Source organism: Canis lupus, chromosome 8 (assembly GCF_003254725.2).
Source record: "Canis lupus dingo isolate Sandy chromosome 8, ASM325472v2, whole genome shotgun sequence".
Classification (NCBI taxonomy): Eukaryota; Metazoa; Chordata; class Mammalia; order Carnivora; family Canidae; genus Canis; species Canis lupus.
The window spans coordinates 4,132,391-4,151,726 of record NC_064250.1 but is presented as its reverse complement, the minus strand read 5'-3'; the positions used below and the strand labels follow the sequence as shown (position 1 = coordinate 4,151,726).

At 55.8% G+C, this 19,336-nt stretch overlaps 2 protein-coding genes and 1 long non-coding RNA gene across 3 annotated transcripts; 2 read left to right on the top strand and 1 right to left on the bottom strand.

Annotated features, from left to right (window-relative positions):
- The first annotated feature begins 7 nt into the window (after positions 1–7).
- On the top strand, positions 8–8,961 carry IPO4 (importin 4). Its single transcript, XM_025443009.3, has 30 exons — positions 8–390; positions 475–561; positions 681–760; positions 851–892; positions 1,327–1,456; positions 1,558–1,737; positions 1,973–2,038; positions 2,143–2,244; positions 2,326–2,409; positions 2,888–3,052; positions 3,141–3,194; positions 3,340–3,449; positions 3,744–3,852; positions 4,015–4,144; positions 4,335–4,448; positions 4,552–4,665; positions 4,898–5,018; positions 5,185–5,296; positions 5,390–5,505; positions 5,617–5,694; positions 5,770–5,827; positions 5,928–6,033; positions 6,126–6,319; positions 6,454–6,498; positions 6,891–7,016; positions 7,125–7,333; positions 7,440–7,572; positions 7,662–7,766; positions 8,424–8,493; positions 8,596–8,961. The coding sequence occupies exons 1-30, from the start codon at positions 322–324 to the stop codon at positions 8,724–8,726; spliced, it is 3,240 nt and encodes a 1,079-aa protein (XP_025298794.1). The 5' UTR covers positions 8–321; the 3' UTR covers positions 8,727–8,961.
- Positions 8,962–8,997: 36 nt separating this feature from the next.
- On the bottom strand, positions 8,998–14,685 carry REC8 (REC8 meiotic recombination protein). Its single transcript, XM_025443020.3, has 19 exons — positions 14,545–14,685; positions 14,381–14,449; positions 14,134–14,276; positions 13,973–14,048; positions 13,743–13,863; positions 12,688–12,772; positions 12,254–12,333; positions 11,905–12,037; positions 11,741–11,813; positions 11,573–11,658; positions 11,371–11,420; positions 10,887–11,030; positions 10,490–10,556; positions 10,229–10,362; positions 9,989–10,037; positions 9,678–9,744; positions 9,451–9,582; positions 9,275–9,381; positions 8,998–9,154 (listed from the first exon to the last, which is right to left on the bottom strand). The coding sequence occupies exons 1-19, from the start codon at positions 14,598–14,600 to the stop codon at positions 9,063–9,065; spliced, it is 1,764 nt and encodes a 587-aa protein (XP_025298805.1). The 5' UTR covers positions 14,601–14,685; the 3' UTR covers positions 8,998–9,062.
- Positions 14,608–19,295, top strand: LOC112657162 (uncharacterized). The gene is made up of 2 exons (XR_003134889.3): positions 14,608–14,747; positions 19,082–19,295. It is a non-coding gene; the product is annotated as an uncharacterized LOC112657162 (long non-coding RNA).
- The last annotated feature ends 41 nt before the right edge of the window (positions 19,296–19,336 follow it).

Genomic DNA, 19,336 nt, shown 5'->3' with positions numbered 1-19,336 from the left:
GGGTTTGGTCTGGATATAGGAATTCGAGGCCTGCCGTTAAGGGCACTGTTCCCTAGAAAGCCCGGTCGGCCGCGGAATGCACGGAACGCGAGTTCTCCGCGGCGCTTGGGACTCTCCGCTGGGGGAACCTGCACTGCCAGGGCCCGTGTCCGCGGCGCAGCGGGCGGAAGTGGCGAAGCCGGAGCTCCGAGTGGGAAACTCGAATCACCCTGGCGACGGGAGGGGCCCGGAGCAACGCCTTTTCCGCCGGAAGTGGGTTTCAGGCCTCCACGTGCTGTCCCTCCCCCCTCCCGGCCCAGGAGCGGCGGCTCGGCTGCTGCCATGGAGCCTGCGGGCCTGGAGCAGCTCCTGCGGGAGCTGCTGCTGCCGGACACCGAGCGCATCCGCCGGGTACGGGACAGGCGGGGGACCCGGCCGGGGCGAATGGGAGGCGGTGGGAAAGGCCCGACTCTGACCCCCGGACATCTCCCCCAGGCCACCGAGCAGCTCCAGACCGCTCTTCGGGACCCGGCCGCCCTGCCCGCCCTCTGCGACCTGCTCGCCTCGGCGGCCGACCCTCAGGTGAGGCTCCTGCCCCTCCCCGCCAGGCGTCCCCATAGTACGCCACCGGTCAAGCCCCGGCTTGCCCCCTGCTCGGCACCTTCCTGCCGGACCCTCACAGGCGTGCTTCTTCGCCTCAGATCCGCCAGTTCGCGGCTGTGCTGACCCGCAGACGACTGAGCACCCGCTGGCGACGGCTGGCGGCCGAGCTTCGGGAGAGGTGGGCGGGGCCGGGGCGGGGCCGGGGCGGGGCCGGGCGGAGGCGGCTGCTGGGCGGCCCAAGTACCCACACCTGCCACCTGTGTTCCAGCCTCAAGTCCCTAGTCCTGACCGCCCTTCAGAGAGAGACTGAGTAAGTGTCTACCTGCCTCTTCTGGGGATCCTGACTGACTCCAGGCTGAGACCGCTATGGGTTTCTGCCTTGTGTTTCAGCTCCAGGCAGGGCCTGGGGAGGGGAGAAGATTTCAGTTCTAGACGGAGAGTGGAGCAAGGATTCTAAGATTGTGTTGAAGAGTAAATTTCATGAGAGTGGGCCATGATGGTCTCCCAAACCTGAATCAGAAAAATGTAACTGAAATTCAGTGTGAGACTAGGCTCACCAGATTACATACCCACCTTGCTGCTGGTCTCCCCATGAGCCACCGTCTTATGTGTCCCAACTTGGCAAAGACCCTTGCCCACACTTGGAGGTTTCTGTCCTGGCCACCCCATGGAGACAGGCCCAGTGTGTGTTGGGAGGGTATTGGAGGGTGATTGAGGGTGGGGGGGAATCTCTCCTATTTGCAGGCACTCTGTGAGCCTTAGCCTGGCCCAGCTCTCAGCCACCATTTTTCGAAAGGAAGGCCTGGAGGCCTGGCCTCAGCTCATGCAACTTCTTCAGCACAGTACCCACAGCGCCCACATCCCGGAGAGAGAGGTATGAGCACACGGTTGGTGGCTGGGAGGGAGGGAAGGAGGAACTGAGAGACTGGATAGACCATATAAACTTTTTTTCTCTCATCCCCTATACCTGGACAGATGGGGCTTTTGCTGCTAAGTGTGGTGGTGTCCTCCCGACCTGAGGCCTTCCAACCCCACCACCGGGAGCTCCTTCGGCTTCTGAATGAGACCCTTGGTGAGGTGGGCTCTCCTGGGCTCCTCTTCTACTCCCTGCGCACTCTGACCACCATGGCCCCTTACCTGGGCACTGATGATGTGGTGAGATGTGGGTCCTCACCTTCCCTGGTTCTCTGGCCTTGGGCTCCCATGTCCTCACCCTTGCAGGATATAGAGCTACTTGAGATTCTTTCCTTGCCATTTGTCCTCCCTAACAGTTGAGAAGGGATACTGTGGGTGGCTGTACCTGGGCTCCTCCTGTGTCCAGGCTTTGAGGAAGCTGCCAGCTTTAGGGGCCTGAGATGAATGAGCATCCGTTCTGCTTTCTGTCCTCTAGCCTCTCGCACGGATGTTGGTGCCCAAGCTCATTGTGGCTATGCAGACTCTGATTCCTATAGATGAGGTGAGAACATTTAAGCAAGAGCTCTGTTGGAAGGAGAGTATAAGAGCACACGGCTGGTCCACTAAAAAAGAGCATGGTAATCCTATAACTTGTCTGTCTGGCAGGCAAAGGCCTGTGAGGCTGTGGAGGCCCTGGATGAATTGCTGGAATCCGAGGTGCCCATCATCACCTCCCACCTCTCTGAGGTCCTCACATTCTGCCTGGAGGTGAGCCAGGGATGAGCACCACCTCTGCTGCTTGCTGGGAATTTCCTTGCTTCTCTCTGATTCAAGTTCATCTCTGGGCAGGTGGCTAGAAACGTGGCTCTGGGTGATGCAATACGCGTACGTATTCTCTGCTGCCTCACTTTCTTGGTTAAAGTCAAGAGCAAGGTAAGTACTTTCTGATGTACATTACCACACACCCGTTTCTACCCTCTGCCTTACTCCTTGGCTTTCTGTTCATCTCAGGGGTATGCTTAAGTATTCAAAACTTGATCTGGCCTCACCCCACCTCCTGGCTGGGAGTTTGGGAGTCTTCCTGCTTGGACCCTTTGTGGCATAGGAGGCTGTTTTCTTTTTCTTTCTTTTTTTTTTTTTTAAGATTTATTTACTTTAGAGAGAGAGCCATTTGCACACTAGCGGGGGAAGGGTCAGAGAAAGTGGGAGAGAGAATCTCAAGTAGACTCCATGCTGGGCATGAAGCCCAAGGAAGAGCTCAATCTCATAACCTTGAGATTATGACCTGAGCAAAATCAAGAGTTGGATGCTTAACCTACTGAGCCTCCCAGGAGCCGAAGGTTAGAGTTTTTAATGTGACTCCATCTCAGCAGCAGATTCTCAGGGACACCGTTCCCCTTTCCCTCTCAAGGCCTTACTGAAGAATCGTCTCCTGCCGCCCTTGCTACACACACTTTTCCCCATTATGGCTGCCGAGCCTGCCCTGGGCCAGCTGGATCCTGAGGACCAGGATTCAGAAGAGGAAGAGCTGGAGATTGGGCTGGTGGGAGAGACTCCCAAGCACTTTGCTGTACAGGTGAGATATGGGACATGGGTAGGGACGGGGTGTTAGGTAGCTGTGGGGCAGAGGTGGAGTCCTGCAAAGTCTTCCTGTCTTTTTTCAGGTCGTGGACATGCTGGCACTACATTTGCCCCCTGAGAAGCTCTGTCCCTTGCTGGTAAGTGTGGCCCTGTCCTTATGGTGCCCTTCTCCCCAAGTCTTCTGACACTCAGGATGTTTGGGCCCTGGCAGATGTGGAGGGCCGGTTGCTGTGGGGCTGGGCAGACCTGCAGCAGGGTTTCAGGAGAGTACTATTCCCCTAGATGCCCATGCTGGAAGAAGCCTTGCGGAGTGAGAGACCATACCAGCGTAAGGCTGGGCTCCTGGTGCTGGCTGTACTGTCCGATGGAGCTGGTGACCACATCAGACAGAGGTGTTTCTTCCTTTGCCCTGGATTGAGAGCAGGCTGTGGGGAGTACTACCACATGGTCCGTGGTGGTCCTGGTCTTGTTGGAACTTAATTATCAGAAGCATTTCCCCTCAGTCTCAAGTGCCTTGGTTTGAAAGATAATTTAAATAGGCACCTCAGCTATAGGGACCAGCGGGTGGTGCCTACTGATTGGTGACGGAGAAAGCCTTGGTTTCCTCCGGGGAAATGAGGAGGGCTTAGCCTCAGGCTTTCTGGCCCTATCCCTCAGATTGCATCGTCTTGTTCCACCCCACCCAGACTGCTGCCCCCACTGCTGCAGATCGTGTGCAAAGGCCTGGAGGACCCATCACAAGTGGTGCGCAACGCTGCGCTCTTTGCCTTGGGCCAGTTCTCGGAGAACCTCCAGGTCAGTGAGGCTGAATGTGGGTGGCCACTGTGGCAGAGTCCCCACCCATCTCCAGGACCAGCTTCCCCTCAGCCTCCTCTCTTTAGCTCGCCCTGCCACCACTAACACTTAAGCAGGGCCCACCCCTGGTCAGCTGACTCGGAGCCTCCTTTCTCTCCCCAGCCCCATATCAGCAGCTATTCCGGGGACGTGATGCCCCTGCTCCTTGCCTACTTGAAGTCAGTGCCTCCCGGGCACACAAACCACCTTGCAAAAGCCTGCTATGCCCTGGAGAATTTCGTGGAGAACCTAGGTAGATTGCAAGGGAGGAGACAGAGCTAGAGCTCTGGAGGAAGGCGGTGGGACATGGAACCCCCTGAACCACTGTCTGTGGTAGGGAGAGGAACCCTGGGCTGGATGGTAGAGGTCAGCCCAAGGCACAAGGGGGTGCTTAGAATGTAGGAGACCTCGTCTAGGTGTTAGAGGAATGCCCTTTCCCACAGGTCCTAAAGTGCAGCCCTACCTTCCCGAGTTGATGGAGTGTATGTTACAGCCTCTGAGGAATCCCAGCAGCCCCCGGGCCAAGGAGCTGGCCGTGAGCGCCCTGGGGGCCATTGGTGAGGAGCAGGAGGCAGGAGGCTGGGTACAGGGTTTTCCCAGAGCCTGTGGCAGGTGGTCCCATTGATCCCCACTCCAGCTCTGATTCTATCTGTCCCACAGCCACAGCTGCCCAGGCCTCCCTACTGCCCTACTTCCCCACCATCATGGAGCACCTGCGGGAATTCCTGTTGGCAGGCCACGGGGACCTGCAGCCTGTGCAGATCCAGAGCCTGGGTGAGTAAGGGGCTCTTAGGCACGCTGCCCGGTGCCGGAGAAGGGCCGAGGCGTTCCTGGACATCTACTCCAGGGTGGCACAAGTATCTTCTCTTCCCAGGATACCTAAGAAATAGGTGGGATTCCTGAATCACCCGTGAGCTGCGGACTTTAGTCTCCCAGGTCTTGGCCTTGCACACGTCTGGCTTGTCATCATTGCATCCCAGTACTAATCAAGCCCTTGCCTCCACAGAGACACTGGGGGTGCTGGCTCGAGCAGTGGGGGAGCCCATGAGGCCTCTGGCTGAGGAGTGCTGCCAGCTGGGGCTGGGCCTGTGTGACCAGGTAGACGACCCTGACTTGCGGCGCTGCACGTGAGTGAGCCCTTTCCCTGACTCTGCCTCCTACCCCTGCCTGCTGGATCCACAACCCTAAGCCCGGAACCCAGTCCTCTGTTTCTGGACATGGGTGTCCCCGGGGTTCCCTGTTCTGTCTGGCTGTGACAGGCGGGACTGTACAGCCTTCACCTGCCTCCACCAGGTACAGCCTGTTTGCAGCTTTATCAGGGCTCATGGGTGAGGGCCTGGCACCCCACCTGCCACAAATCACCACCCTCATGCTGTTGTCACTACGTTCCACTGAGGGCATTGTGGTGAGCTGGGAGCTGGTGGGCTGGGTCAGTTGGGGAAGGGCTGCCCTGGGGTGACAAATGAGCCAGAGTCCCTGCTGTGTCTCTTTTGCCCAGCCTCAGTACGATGGAAGCAGATCCTTCCTTCTATTTGATGACGAAAGTGATGGGGAGGAAGAGGAGGAGCTCATGGACAAGGATGAGGAAGAGGAGGAGGACTCTGAGATCTCAGGGTGCGGAGGGGTGCCCTTCTGGTCAGAGGAATGCTGGCTTTGGGCGAGGGCCCCGTGACGGACCTGCCCCCACTGGTGCCTAATCACTGCGGCCTCTCCACCCTACTGTAGGTACAGCGTGGAAAATGCCTTCTTTGATGAGAAGGAAGACGCCTGTGCTGCTCTAGGGGAGATCTCTGTGAATACCAGGTAAACCTCGGCCCTTCCTGATCCCGGGAGCCCCATCTGGGAGCTCCTGCCACATGGCTGTGTGTCTGTCCACAGTGTGTCCTTTCTTCCATACGTGGAGAGTGTCTTTGAAGAAGTATTCAAGCTGCTGGAGGTGAGGGGGCTGGTGGATGGAGTGGGTGGGGTCCAAGGGCAAGGGGCCCAGTGTTAGCCATGAATGAGGCAGGCCCTTCCTGCCCCTCCTCGACCCACAGTGCCCTCACCTGAATGTGCGGAAGGCGGCCCATGAGGCCCTAGGACAGTTCTGCTGCGCACTGCACAAGGCCTGTCAGAGCTGCCCCTCCGAACCCAACACTGCAGGTGAGCAGGGGATGCTGGGGCCTCCGGAGACGGGGGATGGCTGTGGGATAGGGGTAGGACCTGACCGGGGTCTCAGCCAATAATGTCCCCAGCTCTGCAGGCTGCCCTGGCCCGGGTGCTGCCGTCCTATATACAGGCGGTGAGCGAGGAGCGTGAGCGCCAGGTGGTGATGGCTGTGCTGGAGGCACTGACTAGCGTGCTGCGAGGCTGTGGGCCCCTCGCACTGCAGCCGCCTGGGCGCCTTGCTGAGCTCTGTGGCATGCTCAGGGCTGTGCTGCAGAGGAAGGTGAGTGGGGTGGGTAGGCTGCGGGGCAGGGAGGCGGGACAGTCAGAGGCTACAGGTCCAGCTTCCCCCTCCTCCCCTCTCAGAGATGAGAAGGGCCAGGAGAGCCCAAGCTGAGCCAAGGACCCTTCTTGCAGACAGCCTGTCAGGACACTGATGAGGAGGAGGAGGAGGAAGACCAGGTGAGAGCTGCGAATCCGGACTGTGGGACCAGGCTGTCTGGGTAGTGTCCCCAAGGCAGGGATGGACAGGGTACCTGGCCTTGGCCTCGGGGAGCCAGAACTGCTAAAAAGTTGGTAATGGCTCTAAATGAGGCACCCCTGCTCCCGCTGAGGCAGTGGAGATTCAGGAGAGGCTTCCTGCAGGTGGGGGTCCGGGTGGCTGGGACTGAGAGCGGGGAGAGTAGGTGCACCAGGAGAAGCAGCTGTGCTTCAAACAAGGCCAGCCTGGAAGGGGCCAGTCCTGTCAACCAGGGGCAACCCCTGGGGACCATCTGTGGCAGTGGCAAAGCATCCGGGAGGTGCCACCATTGCAGAGCCAGCCCTGGTGCTCTAGCCCCTGACCTGGCCCACAGGCTGAATACGATGCCATGTTGCTAGAGCATGCTGGAGAGGCCATCCCTGCCCTGGCAGCCGCCGTGGGGGGAGACACCTTTGCCCCCTTCTTTGCCAGCTTCTTACCATTGCTGTTGTGCAAGACGGTGAGTGCTCTACGCTCTGCCTTCAAACTCTGTTCGGCCCATGCACCCTGTGCCCAGCCCACCACTCTTTCCCAGTTGCAGCCTGACTTGCACTCCTCCCCGCACCAGAAACAGGGCTGCACGGTGGCAGAGAAGTCCTTTGCAGTGGGGACGCTGGCAGAGTCCATTCAGGGCTTGGGTGGTGCCTCCGCCCAGTTCGTGTCCCGGCTGCTCCCTGTGCTATTGAGCACTGCCCGGGAGGCAGACCCCGAAGTGCGGAGCAATGCCATCTTTGGGCTGGGTGTGCTGGCAGAGCACGGCGGCCGCCCTGCTCAGGAGTATCCTCGGCTTACAGGAGGGGGCACAGGTGGGGTTGGGAGTATCTCTGGGGCTCGGGGATGGAAGATGTCTGCCCATGGGCCTGTTCCTTGACTGTGGAACCAGATACTTCCCCAAGCTGCTGGGGCTTCTGTTGCCCCTCCTGGCACGGGAGCGCCATGATCGGGTCCGTGACAACATCTGTGGGGCGCTGGCCCGCCTGCTGATGGCCGGTCCCACCAGGAAACCAGAGCCTCAGGTGAGGGCTGCAGGCATCCAGCAGGGCATGGAAACTGAGGGGGGTGCAAGGGTTACAGAACAGGGGGCCTGAGGCATGTCTGTGTCCAGGTGCTGGCTGCCCTGCTGCACGCCCTGCCACTGAAGGAGGACTTGGAGGAGTGGGTCACTATAGGGCACCTCTTCAGCTTCCTGTATCAGAGCAGCCCTGACCAGGTAACTGGGAGGGAGCTTGACGCTCCAGCCAGAGGTAGGGTTGGCCTCCCTTGTAGTTGATGCGGAGTAAGTTTAAGCTGCCCTCAGACACTTTGTCATTACTCTGCCAGGGTTAGCAGCCAGGGCTGAAATGGGAGGGGAGGGGCCTCTTCTCACCTCAGTGTTTTTCCCCAGGGAGGCTCCATCCTCCCTGGCCATTTGCACCCCCTGGTATAACTTCCCTAGGCTGACTTCTTCCTGCACTGGGGTTCCTTCAGACTGTGTTCCATGGAGCATATATATCTCTGGGCCACCCCCATCCCTTCCAATCAGAGCAGCTCTGTTTTCTGAATGAGATTTGTCTGTGCCAACCAGCAAGGTCTGGACTCGGGTTCCATCAGTCCTGTGTCTCGCACCTTTAGAGACTTGTGATGGTGGACCTCCCCTGAGTGTCTGAGCTTCTTTGGGTCTAACCTGCAGTTATCTTCGGTCACAATCTGGCCCCTTAAAAAAAATATCCCCCCACGTTTCACGGGTCCTTCTCGGCTTTCTCAGTTGTCTTGGATGTGAATCAATATCACACTATAAGTATCCCCAGTGGGAGGCCCTGCCTCAACCCTGGTCCCAGGACCTAGGGGAGCTGGCACCTGAGTCAGCCCCCCTGCCCCACCCCCACAGGTTGTAGATGTGGCTCCTGAACTCCTGCGCATCTGCATCCTCATTCTGGCTGACGACAAGATTCCCGCAGGTGAGGGTGGCAGTCGTGGGCAGGGCCGGGGGGGGGGGGGGGGCAGCTAGGGGTCTGGGGGCCAGTCCTCCCCGGATCTCTCCCTCTTCGCTCTCCACCCAGACACCAAGGCCGCATTGCTGCTGCTCCTGACGTTCCTGGCCAGACAGCACACTGACAGCTTCCACTTGGCACTGGGCTCGTTGCCTGGTGACAAAGCTCAGGAGCTCCAGGCTGTCCTGGGCCTCACCTAGACTGGGTGCTGAACCAGGCCAGAGGGAACCGAGTCTGCCAGGCTCCGGGCCTGGCTCTCAGGCCAGTTTCAGCATACGCCTTACCAAAGATTCTGGGCCTCACACCCACTTGGAATCTCAGCCCCGATTTGCTGCTTCAGGAGGGTGTCTCTGGGTTCAATCGGTTATGCCGCGGACAATACAAATGGATTCTTGCCATCCTTCCCTAATAAAGGCAGTTCAGTTTGTGCTTGAACAGTAGCTCCGAGAGCAGGAAGCATAGAGCTACATGTTGAGAACAGAGGCAGGAAGACGTAGTTTAATATAGCCAATTTCCCGGTGGCTTTATAATTAGTTCTAACCACAATGGAATCGAGGCCCCAGCCGGATCAGGAGGCGCCCATATGGTTTCTCTTGCTCCAGGCGAAGGATCTGTTGGGCTGCAAGCACTGGTCAAGAGAAGAGGACGGGGCCAGTCAGGGGGGGAATCTGTGTAGCGGCCTCTGGCCTGTGTGTCCTTGCCTCCCTCCCTCCCCCCACCACGTGCACACGCACGCACACACACTCACCCAGAAGCAAGTAAAAGACCCGGGCGGCCATCCAGCGGGGGCTGAAGGGGGACAGCAGGCTGCTGAAATCAGGCTCCCTGTTGGCCTGCAGCTCCTGGGCTACAGCCCTGGGGGGATCAAGAGCTATGAGCTGAAGTCCCTGCCTGGGCCCACCCTGAGGCACCTTTCCCCATCACCTGTACACGGCCTCCAGCGACAGCAACTTGGGCTCCGGGGGCAGCTCCAAAGGCAACTCCAGGGGCATTTCAGGGACCTCAGGCACCACAGGCAACACAGGGGCCTCTGGCTGCTCTGCCTCAGCCCAGGGCCTGGGAGAAAACAGAGGAGTCAGTGGAGCTAGGAGGGAGGCAGGCTGTGACACTGACGAGGGCCATACCCAAAGTCACCTGGGTGGGTGGCTTACCACCGTTCTTCCGGGGGGATGAGGCTGGCACGGGACTTCTCTTCCTCAGCCGTTTCTAGAGAGAGCTCTATTGGGAAGGTAAGATCCCAAGGGGGTCTGCTGAGATCTGAGTGGTCAGGGACCTTGAGGCCACTCAGTTGAAGTAGCAGCCACTGCAGTGACTTGTTCAAAGTACACAGGTAGGAGAAACTGTTAAAGAGATCTAGGCCCCCTTACGTTAAATGCTTCCTCTAGTAAAAACCATCAGCAGTTACGGTACCAGCTTCCTGGGACAGTGGCTGGGGTAATGGTCCCCTCCCCCAGGTGCCTACCTGAAGACAGCATGAGGGGCCCACTGGGCTCCTGGGCCTCTCTCAGGACCTGGGGATGGGAGAAAGAGAACTAAGTCCCCAAGTGTCACAGAGGCACCCAGGCAGGGTGACGCTGGCTTGCACTTGGGGATAGGACCTGGCGCCACTGGCCTGGGGGGTGGGAGGGGCCCAGAAGGCAGCCTGCTGGAACTCAAGAGGGGGCCGGCCCTGAGGGCACCCCTCCCCAGGGTGTGCAGTTACCTCGATATCACTTGGGGTTTCCATCCTCCTTTCTTCCTCCTCAGGCTCCGGAGGTGGCCTTCGCCTGAGTGCTCCGAGGGGTGGCTGTGCACAGTGGGTCCAGAGAGCCAGCAGTTCTGGGGGCAGCCAGCCAGCTGGGGAGGAAGGGAGGGAGGGCAGCAGGGATGAGGTCTGAGGTATGAGGAACACAACAAGCAAGGAATATGGGTTCAACTCCCCCCCCACACACACACACACATGCCAGCTCCCACCATTCCTTACAGTGAGTCGGGGTTTGGAATAGCTCTGTGGGGCTTCTGATGGTCCTCTCCAGAGGCTGCACCTTTGGCTGTAAGGGGGAAGTGGGGCAGAGCCAACTCAGAAGTGAGCCACTCCTCCCTGCCCCTTCTCCACCTCTTTGCAATTCATTGTTCCAAGGCCTCTGACCTTCCAAGTGTCAGGCTTCTGCCCCTGCCTGCCCTGCTCACTGCTTACTGGTGCCCATGGATGGGCTATGTGGGTCACTGAAGGAACATGTGTAGACCTGTAACACGTGCTCTCTGGGGATGGATCCCAGTGCAGCCTCAGAGATGAGAAGCCCCAGTATGCATGGCCCCAGGCCCTCCCTGCCTGCCTCCCTCCCTTCGTCCCTCCCCTGCAGAACCTGGGCTGCACTCACACACTCCCAGCAGTGGGCTCTGGTTTGCAGTTGTTCCTGGAATTTCTCCCGGGAGATCTGAGTCTCCTTGTCCCAGAACAATAATTGGCGGCGGCGGCGACGAGCGGGTGGGATCCTAGGACGTGGGGGCACTGGAGGCCGCCTCTGAGTGGAGAGGGGAGGTGGGGGCAAGAATACCCATTACTCCTTTTCCTGCCACATTGGCCTACTATGAAACAGGCCCCACATACCCGCTCCGCAGGCACCCTGGAAGAGAGCTTGGGCAGGGCCTCAAGTGCAGCTCTGACCTCACAGGAGGGGACCCACCTGGGAAGTGCAGGCTGGACAAAATGGAGCGTGGGCGGGGGCACCTTTTACCATTCGCACAAAGACCCAGGTTGGCTAGCAGTTGCCTAGGGCTTGGGGCAGCTGAGTAGGGATGAGCAGCTCTGGGAGCTGTGAGAATAGGGCAAAGGGGGAGAGAGCTTGGAAGGGCACTACTCACCTCTGGGCTGAGGGGGGCTGGCAGACGCAGCTCCAGAGGAGGGGTCACCTCTGCAACAACATTCTAGGTCCCAGATCTGCAACACCCCTTCACCCCGGCAGCCACCCAGGCAAGAAGCTAGAAGGCCTCCCTTCAGCAAGGTGGAATCCAGGGCCCTTGGCTGCAGTAGCTGGGGAAGGCCCCAGGCAGGATGGGCACTCACCAGTAGGTAGGGCCTCGGGCTCCCAGCCTTCTGGCTTCAGCTCCTCCGGGACCAGGACAGGAAGTGGCTCTGCAACCCCTTCCACCCTGAGGGAAAACGGGCAAGAGAAATGAGGTCAGCCCTCTCAGCACAGACCCCCTAGCTGGCCCAAGGGGGTGTTGCCCTTACAGTGTGAGAGCTGCAGGTGAGAGTGGGGGTACTTCGGCCTCCCCCTCAAGAGCCCGGGGCTCCTCCTTGGATACTGCACAGAGAAAATCAGGGCTTAGAGCGCAGAAGAGCAGACATGGGAGCACTACTGCCCCCGCCCGGCCTGCCCGTGCCAGGGCGCTGACCATCCACTGGCGGAGGGGCCCTACGAGGCCGGAGAGGCCTGCCTAGTCGCTCCTCTAACAAGATAGCTTCGTCTTCCTCGGCAATCAGCAGGTCCAAGTCTCGGCGGCTGATCTCTGGGAGGTCCTGTTCACCCTGTCAAGAGAGGAGGAGTAAGGAGAGGGAATGCAATTCCATTTCTGGAAAAGGCAGTAGCTCTAGGAGATGGGGTGTGAGAGGTGAGTGGCAGGAGGCCTGCTGAAATGGAGACAAGAAGGCAGGACTCGGGGCGCAGACAGGGCCGGGTAAGGTGGGCTGAGCCTCCAGAGGCAGGCCTTAGGCCTGAGGCTCTGTTGCTCGGGAACAACTCACCTCGATGTGCAGCATGCGGATTGGCTCCGCCTCCTGGAGGGTGATGGCCTCTGGAGACAGCACAGTGACCGGGATCCTGTCTGGAGGGGCAGGAGAGTCACACCAGGCCCTCTGCTTCCTTCCAGATTCCCACACCCATGTGGTAAGGCAGAAGCATGGACTCTGGAATCAAGTCAGCCTGGGTTCTGGTCAGGTTTGGGCCGGTCACTAGCAATCTGCCCCTGCCTATGCTGTTTAACCACTACGGGCCTCATTTTCCTCCTCTGTAAAATGGGGTTAAGAATTCTGATCTCACAGGACTCTTGTGAGGCAGAAATAAGGTGACAAAGTGCCCCTCACAGGGCCTGGCTCTTAAGAGAAGCTGAAAGATGGTCATTTCTTCAGTTCCTGGGCCTTCCTACGCCTCTCCTGGGAAGGAGGCTCTCTCTGCTCACCTGGCTTCGGAGGCTCCATGGGGACTTCAGGAGGGGCCTCCTCAAGAACTTTCTCTGGGGTTGCAGCCTCTAGGAGGTGTCGAATCTTTGGGGAGGAAAAAGGAAGGGTTTATCTTCAGCCCGTTTTCCTACTTCCACCACCTTATTCAGACAATAGATTAAGGCTTCGTGTTTAAGCCTTGTGACATGAGCATGCGCTGAGCTCACTCGCCATTTGCTCTTGCCTCCCGTTCCTGCCCCATAAGAACAGTTTTTCTGTGCAGGAAGCACTGCATCCTCATGTCAAGTGTTGTGGGGTATAGAGGAACAGAAAAGACATTTGAGCTTTAGTAGCTTATAGTCTAAGAGGAAGATCAGTTCATATAGGACCCCAGCAAGAGTCCACACAAAGGGTGAAACAAGCCCCTAGCCAAGTACTCATTTCCAAAACAACGTGTGGGCCTGGCCAGGGAGAACGCCTCATAGAAAGGGGTGACATTGGAGCCAGGTCTGCTACGGATACATATGACTTAATACAGAACGAGGGTGACCAGCACAGGCGTGGAGAGCCGCTTGTAGTGGGGAACCGCTGGAGGCTCTTTTTTTTTTTTTTTAATATTTTACTTATTTATTCATGAGAGACACACACAGAGAGAGGCAGAGACATGGGCAGAAGGAGAAGAAGGCTCCATGCAGGGAGCCTGACTTGGGACACGATCCCGGGACCACACCCTGGGCTGAAGGCTGCGCTAAACCGCTGTGCTACCCGGGCTGCCCTGGAGGCATCTTTGAAAGAAGAAAGTAGCTGCTGTCTTAAGCTGTGGAGGTGTCAGGGTGTGGACAAGGAACAAGGACAGGAAACCCAGGGCTAAGAGATGATAAGCGGCTGCATTAGAGCCTTGGCAGTGGGAACTGTGTGGAGAGTACTTGAGACAAGAGTTGCCTGGAGGGTGACCTTGAATAGATGAGTGGAGCCGTCTTTGTTGGGAGGGGTCCACCATGACAGTCCCCCAGCGTTAGACTGGCACAGGGACAGCACTCCCCTTCTGCACTGTCAACTCATCGGTGAGGCCTACCTGAGGGATACTGAAGGGGCTGGGAAGTGTGGGATCCACAGACATCAACCCAAAAAAGGGGTCTGGAGCATCTTCCAGGGTCTCCATCATGGCCAGGTGGTTAGGAAGCAGCAGGCTGGGTCTGAGAGAGAGGGAAAATGTGGGCTGTCAAGCACTGAGGCAGAGGGCTGACTCCAAGCAGGGAGGTCGCACACCGGCGGCTGAGTGGTTCAGGCCCGCGGGGCACTCACAGGTCAGTGTCCACCATATCAATGCGGATCTGCAGCTGGGCACGGTGCAGGCGCTCCAGGATGTGCTGGATGTCCTCTGTGGGCAGGGGTGGCAAGGTGGAGCGCATGCCTAGTCCAGGGCCACTCGGCTTTGCCCCATCTCCGAGCCTTCCCAGCCTTACCTACGAGGTACTGGCATTGTTGAGAGTAGACCCGGATCACGCCGATCTGCAGCTGGGCTGACAGATACAGGGAGAAGCGGGGCCGTGGCTGGCCAGGCTGCGGGGGCTGAACTCGTACCAGCACATAATCCAGGATTTCCTCACTGCGGGGGACGACGCGCCCTGGTCACGCTGCGCCACGGCCCGCCCCTCCTCCCCTGCCCCGCCCGCTCAGGCCAGGCCGCTCCTCCCCTTCCTCCGGCCTTACCAGGTCTTCACCACGTTCACCTTCAGATACTCGCGCTTCACCAACCGGCTGCCGCGGGTCGCTGCCAGCCTGGGGGCGGGGGGCGGAGGAGGGGGTGGATGGCGGGGGCAGCGCGGGCTGGGGCCCCTGGGTGCCCCTCCCGGCGCTCACGGCTGGGCCCTTACCAGATGGTGGCGAAGCAGCCAGTGTGGCGCTGAAGCACGTTGGGATAGTAGAACATCGTCCCACCGGGCTTTCACCCTCGTCCCCACCACTCCTCCGCTGGATCTCGGTCTCGATCCGAGTCCTTTGTGGCACTGGGCTTCCCGACAGCGTCGGGGCAAAGGCTTTGGAGAGGCGGCACCCCGGGTGGCCCCCAGGACGCCAGGTAAAGGAACCGACGTGCGGCGGGGAAACAATTAAGGCGAGGAGGCAACCGAGGCGCGGACTGCACACACGCCGGGGGGGCCGCCCCCGCCTGCCGCCCCGAGTGGGGTCACACGCCGCGTGGCTGCTTCGAACTTACTGGGGCCTTCCGGGTCGGCTCCGGGTTGGAGGTGCAGAGCTCCGAGGGCGGGCTCCGAGGGCGGGCGGCGGGCCTCCGCAGGGGCGCGGGCTCCCGGGCTCCCGGGCCTTGCACTCCGCTCGGGCACCTGCAGTCCCGGCGCGGCTAGATCCCGCCGCAGGGGGCGCGCGCTCCGGGGCTGGGCGCCTCCCTCGTCATTAGATGGCGGCGGACCCCACAACAGCCAATGGGGAGCAGGGATGGGCTTGGGGGCGCTCTGCTCCAGGACTCCGAGCAGCCCACTTGGCCTCGAGGCAACCCGGCTCCTGGCGGGCAGCGGCCAATCAGAAGGAGCCCACGTGCCGCGCGGGCCATTGTGAGGTGTCCTGACCAATGGACTCTCGTTCTCGCCTCTGGTAACAAGGGTTCCTCGGTGGCACTTCTCTGCTGACCAATGAGCGAGGAGCTCGTCCCAGCCAACCCCCCCCCCCGCCCCCCAGCCGGCTTGGTAACAAGGGGTTTCAACTACTAGAAAAGGTCGGGTCATGCCCGGGGCAACTGCCCCGCCCCATTCTGGGCGCCTGACCTGAGGTCAGACCTCGCCCTTTCCCCTGAAGCCCACCCAGGCCCAACCAAGCACCGAAGATCCAAGATCGGTCCGCCTCTGCGCGCAGCCCTGGGCAGGCGGAAACGGTGTGCGGTGGGCTTGAAGCCGCCAAGATCGGTGGGGACGAAGTCAGATCTCACAGGAAGCATGCTCAGTCATTTGCTAAACTTGAACAATTTTAGCATGCCCATGGGCATGCCCTGCCCGGCTGTTTTCCAGCTCTGACTGTTCTGGCTGAAGCAGACCGCCCCTTTGTGCGATGCGGGGCATACCTCTCTGCATGCAAAAGCCATTCGGCTCAAACCACTGTTTCTCCCTGCGCCTCCTGCCTTTGTACAGCCTCGTGTTTGGCCTAGGATGCCCCTCCCAGCCTTGACCCCAGGGCTTGCTTCTGCCTCTGTAACACTCGGCTCTTACTGCGGCTGAGCTGACCCTGTATTATTTTGTTCCTTCAGTCTACAAGCTTTTGAGCTTGAGATTTTTTTTTTTTCTTTCTCCAACTGCTTCCCGGAACCTAGGCAGTAAACATTTGTCAAATACCCCAAATTTACAACCACGGAAAGTCAAAGCTGACAGATTTCCAAATTTAGTCCTTGTAAGCTTTACAGGACTTGCTTTTACAGGTGAGAAAACAGGCCCATATGATGGTTTTTCCCAGACCACAAAGCTTCTTAATGACAGGCTGGTTGGGAACTCTGTTCCAGTGTTTATAGTACCTATTCCATGATGCTTGGCTAGATTAGTTTCTAAATAATACAAATTGTTTCAATCACTGTACATATATCAATGTTTATAAATTCACATGGGGCCACAAAGATGACAAAGGGGGCATCCACCCTTAAGGTACTTAGAACCTAGTGTAGGAGATAAGAAATAGAGTAATGTACTTATCCATCCCTCTGTTCAGCAAGTATTTATGATGTGCCTATGTGTCATGTACTCCTCTAGGCACCGGGGATAGGGCAATGAACCAACAAGTCCCTGTTCTTTTATTTTTTTTTTAAGATTTTTATTTATTTATTCATGAGAAACACAGAGAGAGAAAGAAGCACAGACAGAGGCAGAGGGAGAAGCAGGCTCCATGCAGGGAGCCCGACGTGGGACTTGATCCCGGGTCCCCAGGATCACGCCCTGGGCCAAAGGCAGTGCTAAACCGCAGAGCCACCCGGGATGCCCCAAGTCCCTGTTCTTAGGGGTTAAGGAAGGAGAGAGGATAAGCAAGTAGACAAATAGAAATATGTTAAGTGCTGACCAGTGCTATGAGAACAATGAGGCAGCATAGAAGAATAGAGAAGAGTGAGCGCTGCTGTTTACGTACGGTGCTCAGGGAAGCCCTCTCTGAGGGAGAAGGCAAAAGCACCCTCCTGAAGGAAGGATATTTTACACGAAACCCCCCAGCAACTGCAAAGGTCCTGAGACAGAAATATGCTAAGTTCAAGGAGCCTGGAGCAAGAATGACAAGGGGTGATGTTAGAGAGGAAGATAGGGGTCACATCACAAGGAGCACAGAGGCCACTGTAAGGATTTGGGCTTTTACTCTGTAGGAGTCAACAGCTAATGGAGGGTTTTGAGCAGAGGAATGACATGAGATTTATGTGTTAAGACAATCTCTACTGTGTTGAGAATAGGCAAAGGTGGACAATAGTGGAGGGAGAAAAAATGTAGAAGGAAGGATAAAGAGATATGACAGTAGCTTGTTCCAAAGTGTTAGTGGTGAAAGTAGAGAAAAGTGGTCAGATTCTGGATAGATTCTGAAGGAATAAGGGGATCTGCTGATGGATTGGATGTGGGGTATGGCAGAAAAATGGAAGAGGACACTATAATCATAAATGGAACAATCCAACCAGAAAATAAAACAATTGTAAATACTTATGCACCCAAATACATGAAGCACTTAATAACATATAAAGGAAGTAATCAATAGTAATACAATAATAGTAGGGGACTTTAATCCTCGCTTACATCAATGGACAGGTCATCTAAACAGAAAGTAAAGAAACAGTGGCTTTGAATGACCCATTGGACCAGATGGATTTAACATATATATTCAGAACATTCCATCCTAAAACAGCAGAGTATACATTCTTTTCAAGCACACATGGAATATTCTCCAGAATAGATTACATATTAGGCCACAAAACAAGTCTCAACAAATTAAACATCGAAGCCATGCCATGTATCTTTTCTAACCACAACACTATGAAACTAGAAATCAACCATAAGAAAAAATCTGGAAAGATCACAAATACATGGAGATTGAATAACATGCTAGTAAGCAATGAATGGGTCAATGAAGAAATCAAAAAGGATATCAAAAAATACAGACACAGGCAGCCTGGGTGGCTCACTAGTTTAGCGCCGCCTTCAGCCCAGGGCCTGATCCTGGAGACCCGGGATCAAGTCCCACGTCAGGCTCCCTGCATGGAGTCTGCTTCTCCCTCTGCCTGTGTCTCTGCCTCTCTCTATCTCTCTCTGTGTCTCTCATGAATAAATAAATTGAAAAAATCTTAAGAAAAAATACAGACAGATGAACATTAAAACACAACAGTCTAAAATTGTTGGAATGCGACAAAAGAAGTTCTAAGAGGAAGACTTATAGTAATACAGACCTACTTCAAAAAGCAAGAAAAATCTCAAACCTTATACCTAAAGGAGCTAGAAAAAGAAGAACAAAACCCAAAACCAATAAAAGGAAAGAAGTAAGGAAATAATAAAGATTAGAGCAGAGAGATGTCTTGGTGGCTCAGTGGTTGAGCATCTGCCTTTGGCTCAGGTCTTGATTCCAGGGTCCTGGAATCTAGTCCCACATCGGGCTCCCCACAGGGACCCTGCTTCTCCTTCTGCCTATGTCTCTGCCTCTCTCTGTGTCTCTCATGAATAAATGAATAAAATCTTTTTTAAAAATTTAAAAATGGATAGATCAATGAAAGTAGGAGGTGGTTCTTTGAAAAGATCAACAAAATTTATAAACTGTTAAAAGCTAGACTAAAAAGAAAAGCATTCAAAATCGGAAATGAAAGAGGAGAAATAACAACCAATACCACAGAAATACAAAAGATCATAAAAGAATATTATGAAGACTTATATGCCAACAAATTGGACAACCTAGAAGAAATGAGTAAATTCCTAGAAACATAACTGAGTCAGAAGGAAATAGAAAATTTGAACAGACCAGTTATCAGCAATGAAATTCAATCATTAATCAAAAAACTGTCAATAAACAAAAAGTCCAGGACTGGATGGCTTCACAGGTGAATTCAACAAAATATTTAAAAAAGAGTTAATACCTATGCTTTTCAAATTGTTCAAAAAAAAAAAAAATAGGAGTACCTGGATGTCTCAGTTAAATATCTGCCTTCATCTCAAGTCATGATCCCAGTGTCCTGGGATCAAGTCCTATGGCAGGCTCCCTGCTCAACCTGCTTCTCCCTCTCCCTCTGCCTCTCCTTCTGCTTGTGTTGTCTATCTCTGTTGAATAAGTAAATAGAATCTTAAAAAAAAAAAAGATGACAGAATGCTTCCAAATTCATTGTATGAGGTCTGCATTGTCCTGATACAAAAAACAAACAAAAAAAGAAAACCACAGGCCAGTGATTCTTTTTTTTTTCAGGCCAGTGATACTGATGAACAAAGATGCAAAAGCCCTCGACAAGATATTAGCAAACTGAATCCAATAATACACTAAAAAAAAAATCATTCGTCACAATCAAGAAGGATTTATTCCTGGGTTGCAAGTGTGGTTCAATATTTGCAAATCAATCATGATGTGTCATATTGTTAAGGATAAAAAACATATGGTCATTTCAATAAATGCAGAAAAAGCATTTGACAAAGTACAACATTCATTCATGATAAAGACCTTTAA